This window comes from Daldinia loculata, assembly GCF_022478755.1.
Source record: "Daldinia loculata strain CBS 113971 unplaced genomic scaffold F4817scaffold_44, whole genome shotgun sequence".
NCBI lineage: Eukaryota > Fungi > Ascomycota > Sordariomycetes > Xylariales > Hypoxylaceae > Daldinia > Daldinia loculata.
In genome coordinates this window covers 288475-306353 of record NW_026054898.1, presented here as the reverse complement: position 1 = coordinate 306353, position 17879 = coordinate 288475, and the positions used below count along the sequence as shown (strand labels likewise).

Here is a 17879-nt window from a genome sequence, read left to right as displayed (position 1 = left end):
CCCCTTTTCTTAACAATATTTCATTACTATCCCCTGGGCATCACGGTCTTTCTTTGTCTTGCTCCTAGAGCGCTGTAGATGGAGCACTATCTGGTCTTTAAGTCGCAACCCCGTTACTGGGGCCCCCCCAGTGGGGACCACCCATTTTATATAGGAAATCAGCAAAATCGCATATTCGTAATTAATCCAGGAAAATAAATAAAGATATAACGTTTTTATTTCTAAGTATATTTTAAGGTCTTTACTACGTATAAAAATCGCAAAAAATATCCATTTAATATTTATGGTTAAATTAATAAAAATGGTTTCGTTAACAGTTATACATATAAATATATATATAAAACTGTTAAAGCTTATCTTTCCGAAGGAATATTGCGCTCAAACTTTTTTAATTGATAAGGTAATTGATAAGGAATTGTATGTGCTTACGTAAAAAATACCCGGAAATTGATAAGGTTGTTGATAAGACCCCGATAAGCTGATAAGACCTAACACCCACAAATCTGATTGGCCAAACCCCGCATCACTCCCGCACCGTCCGAGTGTTTTTATTGGGTGCATCCCTTCTAGCCTTTGCACCTTAAAATTGATTGATTGGGTGCATCGCTTTTTACCCTTGCACCGGTATTGTGTTTTTATTGGATGCATTTGCTTAGCGCCTTCAGCCCTTAGCCTTGCAGGCCTTAGCCTTGCAGACATATGCTTACATAATCAACTAAAATGACAATAACTGTCACGGCCGTAACATACGTCACGATGTTATCTGGCAGTCCGCCAGATAACATCATAACTCAATACTTAAATTAGGACTTTTATTTTCTTATATATATAAATAAAACTTTATTATAATAATCTAATATTCTAGATTTTTTAAAATATTATTTTTTAATAATAATACCTTTTAATTTTAACCTTATAATAATATAATATTTTTTTTTTAAACATAAAATTTATTTACTTTTTTATTTAATAAATAAAATAACTTTAACAATAAATTAAAAACCTAAAAAAATTAAACATATAATTAAAAGATTTTAAAAAATTAAAATAGTTATACGTAATTTTAATTAATCTTTAAATTTATTTTAATTTAAAAAATTATTTAAAAATTAATTTTTTTCGGTAAAATTTTAATATTATATTTTATAATTTATATTTATAATAATAAATTATTAAATTTTTTATTACAATTAAAAAATATTGCAATTTTAAATTTTAAAAAACCTTAAACGTTAAAATTATAAATTTTTAACAAATTTTATTATTTTTTAACTTTTATTTATAAGTTATAACAAATTAAAATAATAGTAATAATTGCATAAATAATTTTTTTATAATTTATAACGTATTAAATTAAACTAATGTGGATAACGTAATTATTTTAAAAAAATTTTTTATAAAAGTTAAAAATGTAAATATTAATTTAAAAAATGTAAATAAAATTTTTAATTAATTAAAAAATAGATTATGTAACTTTTAAATATAAATTTAATAAAAAGTAAATTAATTAACAAAAACTTTTTTTTAAATATAATAAAAAGAAATGAAAATAATATAATTAAATTAAAATAATAATAATTTTTATGTTAATTTTTATAAAATATTTATTTTTATTTTTATAATTAATAATCCGAAATAATTATGCGTTATAAATTTATTTATATTTTCCAGAAATAAAAATAATAAAATAAAATAATAGGAATTTAAAATTTAAAGTTAAGTTTTAATTATTAAATTATATATAAATTGTAATTTTTATATTAATAAAATTGATAAAATTTTATACGCAATTATTTGTTTATTAAATAATGCGGTTATAATTATTAAATTTATTTTTAAAATTATTAAAAAAAAAAAGTTTAATTGTGTTAATTAATTTTAAAAAATTTTTAAAAAGTTAATAAAAAATTTAATTATTATGTATAATTTTATTAATATTTATGCAATTAATAAAATAACATTTTAATAATTATTTATAAAAAATTTTATTTTTTTTAAATTTTTTTTTAAATTTACAATATTGGTTTTTAATTTGAAATATAATAATTTTATAAAAATATTAACTTTTTAATTTTAAATTAATAATAAATTAATTAAATTAATTTGAATTTAAACCATTTTATTTAAACTTAATAAATTTAATAAATAAATAAACTTATTTTTAATATTATAAAAAAACGTAATAGTTTATAAAATATGTGGAAAATTGTAAAATAGTTTTTTTTTATTTAAATAATATAATAACGGTTAAAGATTATATAATTAAAATTAAAATTAAAATTAAAGTAGTAAATTTATAAACTTAAACTCTATGTAAACGAAATTTCCTGAAGTTAAAAAATAAAAACGAGTAAAGATTAACAATTACTTTTATTATAATAATTTAAATTATTACGCTTAAAATTGCTTAAAAAAAAAAAAGAATAAAAGTTTAAATTATTAAAATTTAAAAAATAATTAAAAAAGATAAAAAAATAATTTAAAATAAAGACGGGGAGTAAAATAAAAATATAATTAAAAAACGAAAAAAGGTTATTTTGGTAGATAATATAATAATATGTATCTTTTTTAATAATAATAATATTTTTAATAATAATAATACCTTTTTTTTTTTTAACATTATTTGAATTAAACTTTTTATTAATCTTAAAAATTACCTTTTTACCAACCACTTTTATTTTAAAATCGTTACATTAATTAATATTAAAAACTTTAAACTGGTATTTTTACTTTTTTTTTTCCAAATACCAACACTTTTACCAAAACAGAACAAATTAAAAAATAAAAAAATATTTAACTTTTTAATAAAATTATATAAAAAAACTCCAAAAATTATTATTAATAAAATTAAATAGATTTTTAATTTTTAATATTTTAAAAATAAATAATTATAAATTATTATTATTATTAAATATTTAAATAATAATAAATAATTAAATTTATAAATATATTATTTTAATAAATTTTAAATATTTAAAAAAAGGTTTTATTAATACATAAAAGGTATATATAAAAAAATAAGAAATAATAAACTTTTTAAAATTAAAAATATTATTATTAAAAAATAGTTAATTTATAATCGCAAATATAATTATTTAAACTATTTTTATTATTATTTATATAAATAATTATATAAAATTTATATTTTTTTATTTAATTTAATTAAATATTAATATAATATTAAATATATTATAATTACGCAAATATAACTTAAAAATTAATTAAATTATAAATATTATTTTATTTAACTTTTTATTTTATATAAACTAATGTTTACCGTTAAAACTTTTATTATAAATATAAAATATTTTAATTTATTATTATATTAAAATAATTTTTAACCCCGTTTTATAAATTTAAATAATTATTAAACTAACTATTATAAATATTTTTATAAATTTTATAAATATACCAACCAATATATTTATAAATTTGAAAATATATCCCGAAATATTTTTTAATATATAATTTCTAGTTAACCTAAAAATTATAAAAGAAAAGGCTTATTTTAAACCTTTTTTTATTAAGAAAAAAATAAGATAACGTTACTTTTTACGGCTTAATGTTTTATACGGAAGTTTTACTAACCAAACTATTAAAATTTTTGTATTAAACGGAATAAATAACGAAAAAAATTTTTAAATTTAATTATTATTTATTACCAATATAATAATATATTATTATTAAAAAAATGTAAAAATTATTTTTATAAATTTTAATAAATTTATATAAAATTTTATAAATAAAATAAATTTTGATAAAATATTGAAAAAATTATATAAAATTATATTTATAAGGGTTATTGATATAAAAAAAGTTAAAAAGTAATTTAATTTAAAATTATATAATTTTATAAATGATTATATAAAAACGATATTTTTAAATAAAATTTTAAAAAAAAATATAAATAAATTTATAAAAGGTAAATTACATTATATAAACGATAAATTGCGTAAAAAAATATTATATAAATTTTATAATTTATTATACGTTTTTTAAAAAAAAATTATAAATAAATTAATTTTATACTGTTTTAATAATGTTAAAATTAACCTAAAATTTAATGTAAATTTATTTTATTATAAAATTTAATTATATAATAGTAAAAAATAAAAAATTATATAAAAATATTTATAAAAATATTTAAATAAAAAATTTATTTAACGATTTATTTTACCTATTATATTTAAAATATTTTTAATTAAAAAACTAAGTAAAGGAATTAAATTATATATAAATTATAAATAGTTAAATAATAATATAATTAAAAACCGTTTTTTAATTTTATAAATATAAAATATTTTAAAAAAAATAAAAAACGTTAAGATTTTCTTTAAAATTAATATAATAACTATATTTAATTATATACAATTAAAAGAAAAAAATAAATAAAAAATAATATTTATTATAAAATATAAATTATATAAATATAAAATAATATTATTTAAATTTATAAACGTTTTAATATATTTTTAATTATATATTAATTAAATTTTATTTAACTTATTAAATGTAATATGTTTAATTTATTTAAATAATATAATTATTTATTTTAAAATTAAAAAAAAATATGTGGAATATATTCAAGAAATTTTATAACGTTTTAATAAGGTAGGTTTTTAAGTAAATATTAATAAAAATAAATTTTTTGTATAAAAAATTAAATATTTTAGCTTAATTATTACCGTTAATAATATTAAAATAGATTTTAATAAAATTAATATTATTTTTTAATAGGGAAATTTTAAAAGTTTAAAAAAATTAAAAAGTTTTTTAAACTTTATTAATTTTTATAAATGTTTTATAAAAAAATATTTTAAAATTATTAAATTTTTAATAAAAATAATAAAAATTGGTATATTTTAAAATTAAAAAGAAAATAAAAAAGTATAAGTTACATTTATTACATTAAAAAAGATATTTTTGATAAAATTTATTTTAATGTATTATAATTTAAATTAGGAAATCTTAATAAAAATAAACGTTTTTAATTAAATATATAAAAATGTGTTTATGTAAAAAAGTAATAATGGAAAATGGTATTTTATAATTTATTTTTTATTAAAATATTTAATATAAAAATATAATTATAAAATTTATAATAAAAAATTTTTAACTATTATAAAAGTTTTAAAAAAATAATAATTTAAATTAAAAAATTTAAAAAAATTTAACATATTTTTTAATTATAAGAATTTATAATATTTTATAATTACGAAATAATTAAATGTTAAATAAATTAAGTAGGTTAAATTTTTTAACCGTTTTAATTTTTATATTATTTATTAATTTAAATTAAAAACGGGTAAACTAAATACTTTAAATTGCTTTTTTAACACCGTATTTAAATTTGTACACGATGAAAAAATTAATAATAAATATTGTATAATTTTTATAAAAAATTGTATAAATAAAAAGATTTTAAATAAGTTATTTTAATATAAATTTAATAAAGATTTTTTCTTATATTAATTAAACACAAACACGTTTATAAATACATTAATAAATAACGCGTATATAAAATCTTTTTTAATTTAATAAATAATTTTTATTTTAAAAAATGTAATAAAGAAAATTTAGTTAAAAGATTTACGTAGTAAATTATAATAAATATAATTTATAAATTATAAAGTGGTTTAAAAAAAGATATATTATTAAAGTTGTTTATTTGTTTTTAAAAACAAAAATTTTAAAATTTAAATTTTTTTCCAATATTATAATTTAATTTTAGTAAAATATTTAAAAAAAATAAAAACTTTAAATTTAATATCACGTTTTTATATCTAGTTAAAATTATATAAAAACGTTATTTAATATATAAAAAATTATTATTATTATATTTAATTTAAACCATTTAAAAATATATTTTAAAAACTTTTTTAATTTTTTAAAATTTCTTTTATACTATAGAAAAATATAAACATAAATTATATAATATTATTATTAAAATATATTAAATTTAATTTTATATATAAATATATTTTAATAATAATTAATAAATTTATAAAAATAAAATATTTTATTTTAATTATATTATTAAAAATAAAAAAATTTATAAACGTTTTTATTTATAAAATTTAAAGTTTATATAATACTTTAATATTTATTATAAATAATTAAAATATTTAATTTATATTAATCTTTTAAATATAATTTAATTATAAATTAAAAACAAACTTTACCCCTTTTTTAATATTTTATCTTTAAATAAACGGTTAATTAAAAAATTTTAATATATTTATAAAAATATACCTATATTATTACGTAATATTTTTATAAAATAATTAAAAAAATTAATTATTATTAACAAAATTTACAATTAATAATTTAATATTAAAAATTATAAAAATATTACCTTTTTTTATTAATTATAAATTTTATCTATAATTAAATATTAAATTTATAAAATCAATACTACCGGAAATAATTACTTAACAATAATAAAAATATTTTATAATAAATATATTAACCATATATATAAAACAAATTAATACTTACTTTAAAAAAATTATAATTAAAATATAATAATAATAAACCTATTACGTTAATATAAAAAAAGTTAATTATCCTAAATATAAACCCGGAAATAAAGTTTTTTTAAATATCCAAAACATTAAAACTAAATAACCAGCCCAAAAATTAAATAATAAATAATAAAGCCTGTATAAAATCCTAAAAGTTTACAATAATGCTTACTTGCTAAAACTACCCAAAAACACAAAAATATTCCCAATATTTTACATATTATTTTTCATAAAAACCCCTAATAATCTTTTACCCAAACAAATTAAAATAAACAATCACACAAAAAAATAACATAAAAATAATAAAACATTAATATAAAATAATAATATTAAAAACAGTTATTTAAAATAATTTTTCAAAAAAATACTAAATGTAAAGATCTTTAATTAACCGAAAAAAATGTTTAGTTTTTTAATTTAATAAACATCATATAAATCTACCTAAAACTGTGAAAATTATATAATTAAAAATAAAAGTTAACTTAAAAATTTCTATTACTAAAACCTAAAAAAGTCTAAATCTCAATGGTTTATTAACTGGAAAAAATCAAAAAAAGGAAAATTAAAAAAATAAAAAAAGCTATAACCCAAATATAACGGAAGTAATAAAAATTAAAATATTTAAAACAAATACTTTATTTAAAAAAAAAATACTATTATAGCTGTAATATACGTCATAATATTATTTAACAGTCCGCCAAATAACATTATAACTTAATATTTAAATTAAAACTTTCATCCTTTTATATATATAAATAAAACTTTACTATAATAATCTAATATTTTAAATTCTCCAAAACATCATCTTTCAATAATAACACCTTTTGATTTCAGTTTTATGATAATAACCTTACAAATGGTCAATTTAAAAAATGACCGATATTTAAAAATAAAAATAATAAAAAAATAATAAAAAAATAATAAAAAAATAATAAAAAATAATATAAAATAATGAAAAATAATAATGAAAAATAATAATAAAAAATAAAAAAAAATAATAAAAAATAATAAAAAATAATAAAAAATAATAAAAAATAATAAAAAAAAAATAAAAAAAAAATAAAAAATAAAAAAAAAAATAAATAAATAAAAAATAAAAAAATAAAAAAAAAAGTTTTTTTCTTTACAGGGTAACCGCCTCTGGGACTTAGAAGTTTGAGCGGTTCCTTCGGAAAGATTTGACGGACAGTTTTTTTTTTTTTTTTTTTTTCTTTTGCCCCCCCCCCCTTTTTGGCCCCCACCTCCCATAACAAAATTTCGAGACGGATCAGGAGCTTGCGACTGTCCGTCGATGAAATTTTAGCTTTACAAATATTATTGTTAAAATTTCCTTTTTTTTATTAATAAATAAAAGACTTTTTAATTTATAACATATATTTAAAAAAAAGTTGCTAGCTATTTTATTTATAAAATTATTAACTTTTATAATAGTTTTAAAATATTAAATTTAAAAGTCCCATACATTTTAAAACTTTTTCAATAAAAAAAACATTTAAAATTATCACTTTTTACTATTTTACCATAAAAACGTTAAAATATAAAATTAAAAAAAATTTAAATTAAGTAATATTATAGTAAATGAATAAAAAACTAAGATTGCATATTTTTAGCTATTCTTTTTAAATTAATTATGAATATGCGATTTTGTTGATTTTACATATAAATCGGGTGGCCCCCACTGGGGGGGCCCCAGTAACGGGGTCGCGACTTACTTATTATTGGTCTTGTTCCAGACGGTTCGACCTACACTTAACTAGGTTATAGATTTATCTAGTTTTATCCTACCCTTACAGCATCATAAGTTATTATTAAGCCCCTAATCGACCTTTACCCATCATTGGTGTATCTTTGGCGCCTGATCCCCTACGCCTAGACTTATCATCAGTCTGTTGGTTGTGGAATATCCTTAGTGTCTTGAAAAAATGATCGACCTGCTGTGTAAAATTCACCAGTAGAAACTCTCACCAATACTTTTCACTTACTATTTGTCATTTATCATGATGGTGTTAGATATGCTAAAGTTGCCGGAAGGGCTGCCCTCTTCAACTCATGAAGTAATCGTGCTGCTTGAGGAAGTCCATATGGTACTTGAAGATATCGATACAGCCGCGCGGACGCATGAGTATATTTCATATCAGCGTATCAGTAAAGCAGAAGAGGTACGCGAACGTATACAATGCGCTAGTATCGTCATTGCACCTCAAGCATTCATCACAGCCGAAAGCTTGGGAGACGCGCCTCATCTGTATGCTTACTTAGATATCCACGCACCCCTCATTGGAGATTCTACTGACCATTAAGCAAATGTGTGATCACTCCAACTGCTGGCACAAACCACATTGACGTAGAAGAGTGTCGTCGTCGTGGCATCAAAGTGGCCAAATGTCTTGGCTCGACGTCTTTAGCAGTCCCTGAGCATGCACTGAGCTTGGTTAGTCGTAGGTATGGAAAAGGGGCTGATAGCTGCATTCTACTAACTCTAACTTAAGTATTTCGCGGCTAGACGCAAGACGATAATGCTACACAATGAGATCCGAACTGTAGACGAGGATGGCAAAAACTCATAAAAAAGACAAGGCAGCATCACATCCAACATGCAAACCGCAAATGGCCACCCACCATATTTCCTCGAACAAGAAGTCGCAGGAATCGTTGGATATGGTACTATTGGTACGTATACTAAACTATGCCATGCTACTTGGGCTAAACTGTCTACTAGGTAAGCGTCTTGATGTTTTTTGTAAGGCGTTGGGAATGAAAGTGCTTATCGCCGAGCGCAAGGCCGACGGTCCAAGTCAGAGAAACCCGAACGACATAATAAATGGGCCGGCCGGCTTCCGCACTCCCTTCGATGAGGTTATCAGATCAGCTACTATGCTCTTCATTTGCTGTACCCTTGACGAAGCATCGCGAAACATGGTCGACGCGCCCGAGCTGAGCGCCATGCAGCCCGAGGCAATCATCGTCAACGTGTCCCGCAGGGGTCATGAACACAACTGCAGTGATCCGGGCATTACGAGAGAAGCAGATCTCTGGCGTCGCAGTGGATGTATTCGATAGAGAACCCGCGTCTACCGAGGAAGATAGTGCATTCTTAGCAGAGGATACATCGGGTTTGAATCTTACCTTGTCCCCGCACATGGCCTATTATTCTACAAAGAAGGCAATGGTTAAAGATCATATTAAAAATTTCGTATCTGGAAACCATACTAACTTTGAAGTATAATGCTGCTTAATTTGGCTAGATCAAACTCCGTCCTTTTCACCTTCATAGAAACTCTTCATAGAAGTATAAGAATTTCTCAGGAGTTGACTAGCGACTTTCTTATTGGGATGGTTAGGGCTTAGCCTCGTAAAATAAAACGTATAATTTATTTTTATCTTAGAATACATTACTTCCTATTATTAATAATTGATGAGTTACAACTACGTAGACACCCTTTCGTAGTTCCACTAATGACTTTGGGTGGTAGCCCGCCATATAGTTTGGGAATGTGATGCATGAGATCTTCGAACCGTATGCGTTACTCTCGCCGACGCTGTTTCGGTCACGAGGGTAGATGGCATGGTGCAACTGTGCTCAAGTGTAACTGTAGAATAACCACCTGACCAATATTCCGATTAAGTCGACGAATTATATGCTTTTAATATATACTATGAACCATAGCGGCCACTTGACCAAATCAAACCAATCAAGAGCCCTCTACACACCGACATTCAGCTTCATATAAGGTACGTAATAGAAAGGGTTCGGATAAGAAGTGGTGTGTTGTACTGAATTGGAATTTAGTATTGGAAAAGGACTGAAATTGTGAATAGCAGCGGTCAATCCCGCTTAGATCCAGATCGTGTGCGTATATGATAAATGTATTATTCGGTAAGAACCTATATATTTATTAAATAGAGTTTAGTAGCGAAGGGTTTACTCCGCTGATCAGACAGGTCCCAGAGCGTTGCCCTGGATTGCTATAGCCGAGAAGTGGACGTTGGCTCTCCTCAAAGTAGTTCGACTTGCGTCTAATTTAGAGTCAAGTTGAAGCATACCTTATTGTCATTAAACTACCAGTTAGATATTTATCGAATTTATTTCCTCCCTTACCATGGAACTCACTAAGACGTTGTGCTTTTATGGTATAAACCAAATAGAATCTTCTGTGAAAATAAGTTCAAGAACGTCGAAGGTTTGTAGAAGCAGACATCCATCATCGACTGTGTAGGTATCTATATTAAGCACTAAATCTACCTACCTAACATCTTTGATTAACTAATTATTTTTCTATCTATTAGAGTAGGTAGATAGGTGACTTGGGAAATTTTAGTAGAAGCTCATATATACTAAGACAACCGCTAAAACAACGCGATACGTCTTTAACTATACTATGTATTCCAATTAAGTTAGACCTGCCTCTCAGATCCAGGCTATGCATTATATATAGTGAACTCGTAATAAAAACTTCGTGATATATCCCTAGGCTCGAGTCAGGCTTCTTCCATAAGCCGTATCATTATTCATATTCAAATACTCCTTCCCCCTGCGCTCTTCGATTCGATTTAATAATCCCGAAAAACTAAATTTCTTATCCACACCTGGCCCTGAGAATGAGCGGTGCGTCGTCGAGCTGCTACTTGAAAAGAGCGAGAGCGCGGATAAGGAGGACTCGGATTGAGTCCCTATGACCTCTGTTGGCCGACCTGCTGTGAGTATGAGCGTCCAAGCACACGTTAATCTTATGTAAGAGAGGGAACTCGCGGATATTGCCCCGTCCGCCAATGCCATAGCCTCTGAGTTGGGAATCCCTCTCCCTGATCTCACTTCCCACCTCGTGATTTAGGTCATCTGAGCTTCGCGGCCTCCGGGGTCGAGCCGGAGTACCGCTTACTGCCGTGTCGAAACGCGTCTGGCTTGTCGACCGCAGGTTGGCAACAGAAACACTGCGCACCGGCGCCAATCGACCCTGCACTCTTACACAATGTTGCGGTCGCTCTTTTGCCGGCAACAACCGACTCGTCTCAGGATCCAGATATAACAATGATGTCGCTCTGTCGCCCTCGCTGCTTCTGCACTCACGATTGGGGAGCAATGTGGCTAATTCGGCGAGAAATGGTGGCAGCGAAGGTGGCGGCGTGTACGGGCGCGAACGCATAGTGAGTTCCTTGCTTATGCCGCCTCTGCATCCGCCACGTCGCGAGAAGTCAATTCAACAGCCGGTGATATTGGCTTTCGAGTTTACGATAGGTCGGAATGATGTCAAGATCACATTGTAAATGGGAAAAATGGGAAATTGATGTGGGAGAAAACGCCAAAGGCGCGGAACGGATATGTTAGACAAGAGATCAGCCCCCGTCGGACTTGGATTCAATGGCTTGGGACTAGGCGTTGCTTATCACGTTGATCAGCCCGAGTTTTTACTTTTATCGTAACTATGCGCAATTGAAACTACTAAGAGGAGCTAGATAACGTTGATAACACCCCTGATAGAATTAACGGTGGTGTAGATTCTAATAAGATGACATTCTAGACTCAATGATAGCAAATTATCTATCAATAGAATATTATGAAGTATGAATCTATTTACAATGAAGTCGTTGAATAGAATGGTCATGAAACTTTGAGGCTCTATGAGATCGGCAAAGGATTTGAGACACACATTAAAACTGTACCATGGCTTCAATTCTAAAGGGTCGCGTGTATGCAGGGACGCGGCGTTGACATAACAGATGCCCTCGTGGCAGCCATATTATTGAAATATGGAAATATGGAAATATGGAAATTGAGTACCTCAAAGTTTCTCAGTTTGGGCGAGCCAGAATATCGTTGCGGCGAAATCGTATTTTGAATATGGTCGTGACCAGTCGCCTTTTCGCGTTTATAAGTATTGGTAATTGTTGTAATTACAGTCTCGTAGAGCGGCTTACTAACAAACGCGTATTAATTTTCCCTTGTCGTACGGAAATCATCTCTCTTATTACCTCTCATATTACGGGGTCGTAAGGCTTAGGGCTAATAATAATAACAACAACTAAAAGCCTCTACGTGGGTAGTGGGTATTGAGCGGCCGCTCCCGCGTGTCGGTGCTTTGGACCTAATGTTTAAAACAACTTCGCCTTATTACGTTGTGTTAGCAATGCCATTATTATTGAAATATGAAAATACCTATGCAAAGTGTCTATTTGAAAAGATGAAGCGGAGAAGTTCGACGCTTAAAGCTCGTGTAACATTGCATATGGGCCGAATAACTTGCTCATTGCGTTTATTGCGGACCGTAACCCCGCTAACAAATGCACAACAGGTACCTAATGCATAGCGTAACTAAGGTTCAATAGGCTTTACTGGCTAATGCACGCTCGCTATCCACATTATGTAACGATAAAGTCTTATGGTCTTCTTATGGTCTTCATCCGCATGCACGTGCTTCTAATCCGTACATATGTCGATGTTTACCTATGTACATAAGGTAGGTAGGTATGCATGTAGTTCGCAGCTAGATGAGGGGTTACTATCATGTGTGTTGGTTTGGGATGTGGGATGAAGCATGGAAAAGGAGGCGAATCTTCTTCCATGTCGCCATTCACACGTGAAATTTCGCTGATGTCTTGCAGACGCCTCATGCAGCTGTTGGAACTTGGCGGAGTTAAGAAAAACCAGTCGTTCATACCAATGTCAATTGACAAATCGCTTAGCATTTCATCGTTTCAAGGAACAAGGAACGTTGTATTTTGGAGCTTTCACTTTCGCGGTAGTTTTATCCTTTACACTACTTGTTGACTCGATCGGCGCATTTACTACAACTGCTCTTACTCCGTCCCGGTGTATGTAGACCTAATCTATGCGACGCCTCGGTAAACGCTGTGCTCACCGTCGTTTGAATTTCCGCGAGGGGTTTAATTGCTGCTGCGGGGGGATCGAGAAGGCAAGATTAGAACATGCCTACCTAGGTTTTTTTAGGTACATATATGTAACCCCCTATACGTTGCATCCTGTTGTGCACGTAGAAAATTCTATGTATGCAGCTAGCCAAGATGCGAGCAATGCAAGCCTCATTACCAATGTGCTGGGAATGGTAGGTAGTATTTCCAACGATGAACTACACCTATTCCGTATTTTCGGCCGAGTTTTTATAGTAGTTTGAACTATTAGAAACTTACTTTTTTGTTTTGTTTTGTTGTTGCACTACCTTAGGTAGTTATGGACTTCTATGTATTGAATGGCAACAGGGTTGAAGGGATTAGTATTCCGTATTTGGGACCAAGATTCAATCCATGGTGATAGCATCCTAGAAACAATAGACATGGTTTTTCTTGGGCTGAACTGGGTTGATAGTCTAGAACATTGAAGCTTGCTAATATTCCCTGGAGACGCTCGGCCTTGAATTGCAAGGCGATAGGGCAAATCCTTTCTGACCTGGTTGACCTCCACGCAACCCCACGCTTAGTGATTAAATACATTCATAAAAAAGATCATCCTCGTGTATATTATGTAACAAAAAGGGGCGCAGCAATAAGCATAAAAAGACCCATCGTCGATGCGATGTGGAGTTGACATTTTGACCCCCCCTTGATCCCTGTTGTGACATTGACCTTTTGTAACCCTTGTTACCGCGGCGCCGAAGGAATAGCTACGTACGCTAATTCCTTCTCTAACACTTGACAATACATATGTACATAATAGGTAGGGCCGCCGTTGAACTAGTGGTGAAGGATCTCTTCATTGTGGCACTACATTAGCCCCCTAATAAGATTCCGTTAGCCCCCGGATCCCGTATCTTAATCCGGGATCGTCTGTTGTAGTGGCTTGGGGTCGGGGTAAGATGCCTTCCGAAGTCGGCTCCGCCGTCCATGATTGGTCTTGTCAGCTTTTGAAATTAGCTGCTAAGATTCATGTCGGCGATCATTGATCGATCAGTTATAAGCCTCTTCAAATTTTCTCTTGAACGATAATGCTATTATGTATGACAGAGCCTCGAGGTTACTTCCAAATTACGTAGCTCTCTTTCTATTTGTCCCCTTTCTCCTTTTTGCTATGCATGTCATATTAATGAGTGCATAAGACGGGCATTAGATTTGGAGCACATACTAGGTTATCACCATTCCTTGTTACGAAAGGACCTATGCAGTAAGTTCCTTGCTGTCGGTAACACATCTGATAACATGGTTCGAGTGTTGCATGATATTGGGATAGAAACTTGATATGCTTGCTAGACAGGGTAGAAAATTTCACTAGGCTATATCCTATACGATATGTAAGCGAGTGGCTGGCTTACAGTGTGTATTTTCACTTTGTATTTCACTTACCCTTACCCCTATCTTTCTTGGAGGGCAATACGTTTCGATTGTGAGGTAAACACTCTTCGTACTTCGTACACCGAGATTGCACGTGAACAAGACTTATGCTGGGTTCGCTGCACGTGTTTTGCACTGCATCAATAGCATTACTGCGTCAATAGTATTATGCATACCCAACCTCGCTATGTGTTGTTGGTTGCTAGATTATGGGTATCTTCTAGTTTCTACGCGAAAAAAAGAAAGAAAGAAAAAAGAAAAGCATGCTATGTAATTGTACAGGTAAAATTTTTAACAGGAAAAGAAATGACAGATCATGCTGATGCGCCAGCGGAATATCGTATAGAAAAACAAAGAAAAATCAACGAGGAGTGCTTTTAGTGCATTGTCTCAAAGACAACTCCGTCCCATCCCCGTAGTCCGTAGCCCGGATAGAAGTACAACCCCTCATTAGCACACGCCCGTGCTGGCTCCCAGAGCACATAGAAAAGATCTAGATTAGTCTAGTTCAGATTCGGCTCTTGCGAGTCTAAAGGCTTTAAGCTGTCGTCTAGAGATTCTAGCTTCTTCATGTTGCCGTACTTGCTCAACCATTCGGTATTAACATCGCGGTAGTCCTCAGGCCCGTACGGTTCGTAAAGCTCCGCCAGGAAGCCCTTCTTGCGATATATGTTAAGACCTAGGTCGCGCTGTAGGAGATCAAGATACGGAACGGCGTCGAAGATGAAGTTGGGGTTCTTCGTGCCGTCGGTCGGATAGCGCCATTTGCCAAAGCGGTTGTACAGCATGGTCTCGTATTGAAGATGGTCCATTGCCTTCTGGTCACCAACCGCCACCGACGGGTCCCGTTCGAGTTTCCCGGCGAAATAAGCGCTGATCCAGAGACCCTGCAAGTGTGCAGTAATCATGTTACTGAAGTTGGACACTATACCGATGAAGGCTGTGTCACGAGGGCGCAGGAATCGCTCGGATGGAGGTACGACAAAGTGGTGCAGCATGTACGGCGTGAGCGGCTTGTAGGGGGTCACATCATCATCACTCATGATCCCCTTCTGCTCAGTCATAGGGACATAATTCTTGTTCCATACGGGCGGGTCTTTCAACCGAGGGAAGCGGTCAAGGATATCTTTGTCTACGCGCTCCATCAACTCAGGGTTGTTGGCGAGGTCATTAGCTGGTGCGTTGGGGTTCGGGCTATGCGGAACACCAAGTTCACTCTCGATGCCTTCGGGTAGGAGCTTTATGGACGGCACGTGCTTCCAGCCGGTGTGCGCGAGTAGAGCGTCGGACTCGAACTCGCTGCCGTCGGATAGGTGGACCTTTCCTGGGCTGAGATGGTCGATTTCGCTAACATAGACGTTGACGAGGTCGCTCTTAACGATATCCATGAAATTGGTATCATAATTCATGATACTAAAGCTTGAACCTGTAAACATAGCACTGGTCCAAGGCTTCAGCTTGGCTGTCTTCGGATGGGAGTCGTATCCGTTGAGACTGATAACATCTCCTCCTAACACCTTCCAGAAGGAGTTAACGATGGCACGTCCGACAGGAGTTCCATGGTAAAAGCCACGAATCCCACCGTAGCCGTCAATATCGCCCCATGCGCAAGGGCTGAACCATGTCAAGAAGCGCATGTCTATTCACATGTGTTAAGATAGGTATTTTGAGCTTCACAAGAATTATCGCAATGACTTACTGGCGAGCTTCTCGATCCACTTCTTAAGTGGAGTTACGTACGATGGAGCGATCCAACAGGGGCCGTGGCCGGAAGCTATTGAAATCGGTTAATACGCCACGATTTATCAATAATTACGAAAAACACTCACAGCGGATTACCCAATCTACTTTTACGCCGGCGGTGGCGTAGGCGTAAACGGCGTCCCAGGCGAATTTGGTGGCGCCGAAGATCGTAACCCTCTTAGCGGTCTGTAACGTATCGGCATTTTGTTTAAATGCCTTGCCATGGAATATTCTACCACCAAAGGTTTCTTCACCTTCAAAGTGCGGCAAGAATGGCTCTGAAGTTAGACCGGTAGCGAAGATGACTCGACGTGCGAAGACTTTAGTCTCGCTTTGGTTCGGCGGCTGGACCGTCAAGACCCATCCACCCTCGACGGTATCTTGATGTTCAGCAACGAGGACTTTGGTGCTTAAACGGACCAGGTTTGTGATTCCAAACCTGGCCGCGTACGCCTTGAGGTAGCTATTGATAACCTCACCCGGCATATGCTCGCCCGTCTTGACACCAAATGTCGGCGTGTCCATGGGAAAGTCGGGATACTCGAACGTTCCCAGCAGATTGTTACTCTTCAAGCCTGGATATAGACGATCGTTGGCCCACGTGCCGCCCAAGCTGGACTGGGAGTCGAACACCGCGAGCGAACATTCTGGTTGAGTAACGTGGAACTGCTTCGCGGCGGCTAATCCATACCAACCTGCCAAGCCGGCGGGGTCAGTTATACGCCCTCACGATTTATATGATGCCCTTTGGTCGGGAGGTGTATACATAAGAGAGACGAAGGACTAAAGGGAGGTTATCAAAACTTACCAGCACCAACAACAACGCAGTCCAGCTTCTCCATTGTGATGTTTTCCGTGGCAGCGATGGCATCGCGCTTTTCGGCAAAGCCTGCGTCGACCATGGTGATACACTTTTACTTACACACAAGGCTAGCTCGCTGCTTTATCCGATGGGCCTTCCGTGTCCTACGCGAACAAGCAAATGGCGTCTTGGTATAGAAACGAACCGAGAGGCTGGATAAAAGTCATAGGATAAACTTGAAAATGCGAAACGCACCGAAGGGCGCCGAGGGCTAGGACATAATAGTAAGTATGTAGTCGAGAGAGAGCCTTCCTACCCTCCCTTCTTCCACGCGGTAGGAGGGCCTCGAACTATTTTGCACCATGGCATAGTCAGGCATAGTACCAGCATGCCGAGCAGGAAACGGCATCGCTCGTCTCATTCAACATCCCGATGGCCCGCTCTAATCTGTCGTTGGTTGCCCTAGTCGTACGGTGCGAAGCAAGGGTGCACAGGGTCCGTGTCTTGGGGTCCCTGGGGTCCATGGGGTC

At 31.0% G+C, this 17879-nt stretch overlaps 3 protein-coding genes across 3 annotated transcripts; 1 reads left to right on the top strand and 2 right to left on the bottom strand.

Annotated features, from left to right (window-relative positions):
- Positions 1–8524: 8524 nt before the first annotated feature.
- F4817DRAFT_367176 (uncharacterized protein) lies at positions 8525–10089 on the top strand (the record flags this gene model as incomplete). The annotated part of the gene is made up of 5 exons (XM_049307084.1): positions 8525–8769; positions 8826–8966; positions 9097–9194; positions 9244–9494; positions 9553–10089. The coding sequence occupies 5 exons, from the start codon at positions 8525–8527 to the stop codon at positions 9748–9750; spliced, it is 933 nt and encodes a 310-aa protein (XP_049156746.1). The 3' UTR covers positions 9751–10089.
- Positions 10090–10711: 622 nt separating this feature from the next.
- F4817DRAFT_345321 (uncharacterized protein) lies at positions 10712–12072 on the bottom strand. The gene is made up of 2 exons (XM_049304246.1): positions 11275–12072; positions 10712–11216 (listed from the first exon to the last, which is right to left on the bottom strand). Exons 1-2 carry the CDS (start codon positions 11666–11668, stop codon positions 10993–10995), a joined length of 618 nt encoding a protein of 205 aa, XP_049156745.1. The 5' UTR covers positions 11669–12072; the 3' UTR covers positions 10712–10992.
- A 3174-nt stretch (positions 12073–15246) lies between these two features.
- Positions 15247–17584, bottom strand: F4817DRAFT_197806 (FAD/NAD(P)-binding domain-containing protein). Its single transcript, XM_049298534.1, has 4 exons — positions 17356–17584; positions 16634–17242; positions 16504–16578; positions 15247–16443 (listed from the first exon to the last, which is right to left on the bottom strand). The coding sequence occupies exons 1-4, from the start codon at positions 17447–17449 to the stop codon at positions 15308–15310; spliced, it is 1914 nt and encodes a 637-aa protein (XP_049156744.1). The 5' UTR covers positions 17450–17584; the 3' UTR covers positions 15247–15307.
- Between the last annotated feature and the right edge of the window lie 295 nt (positions 17585–17879).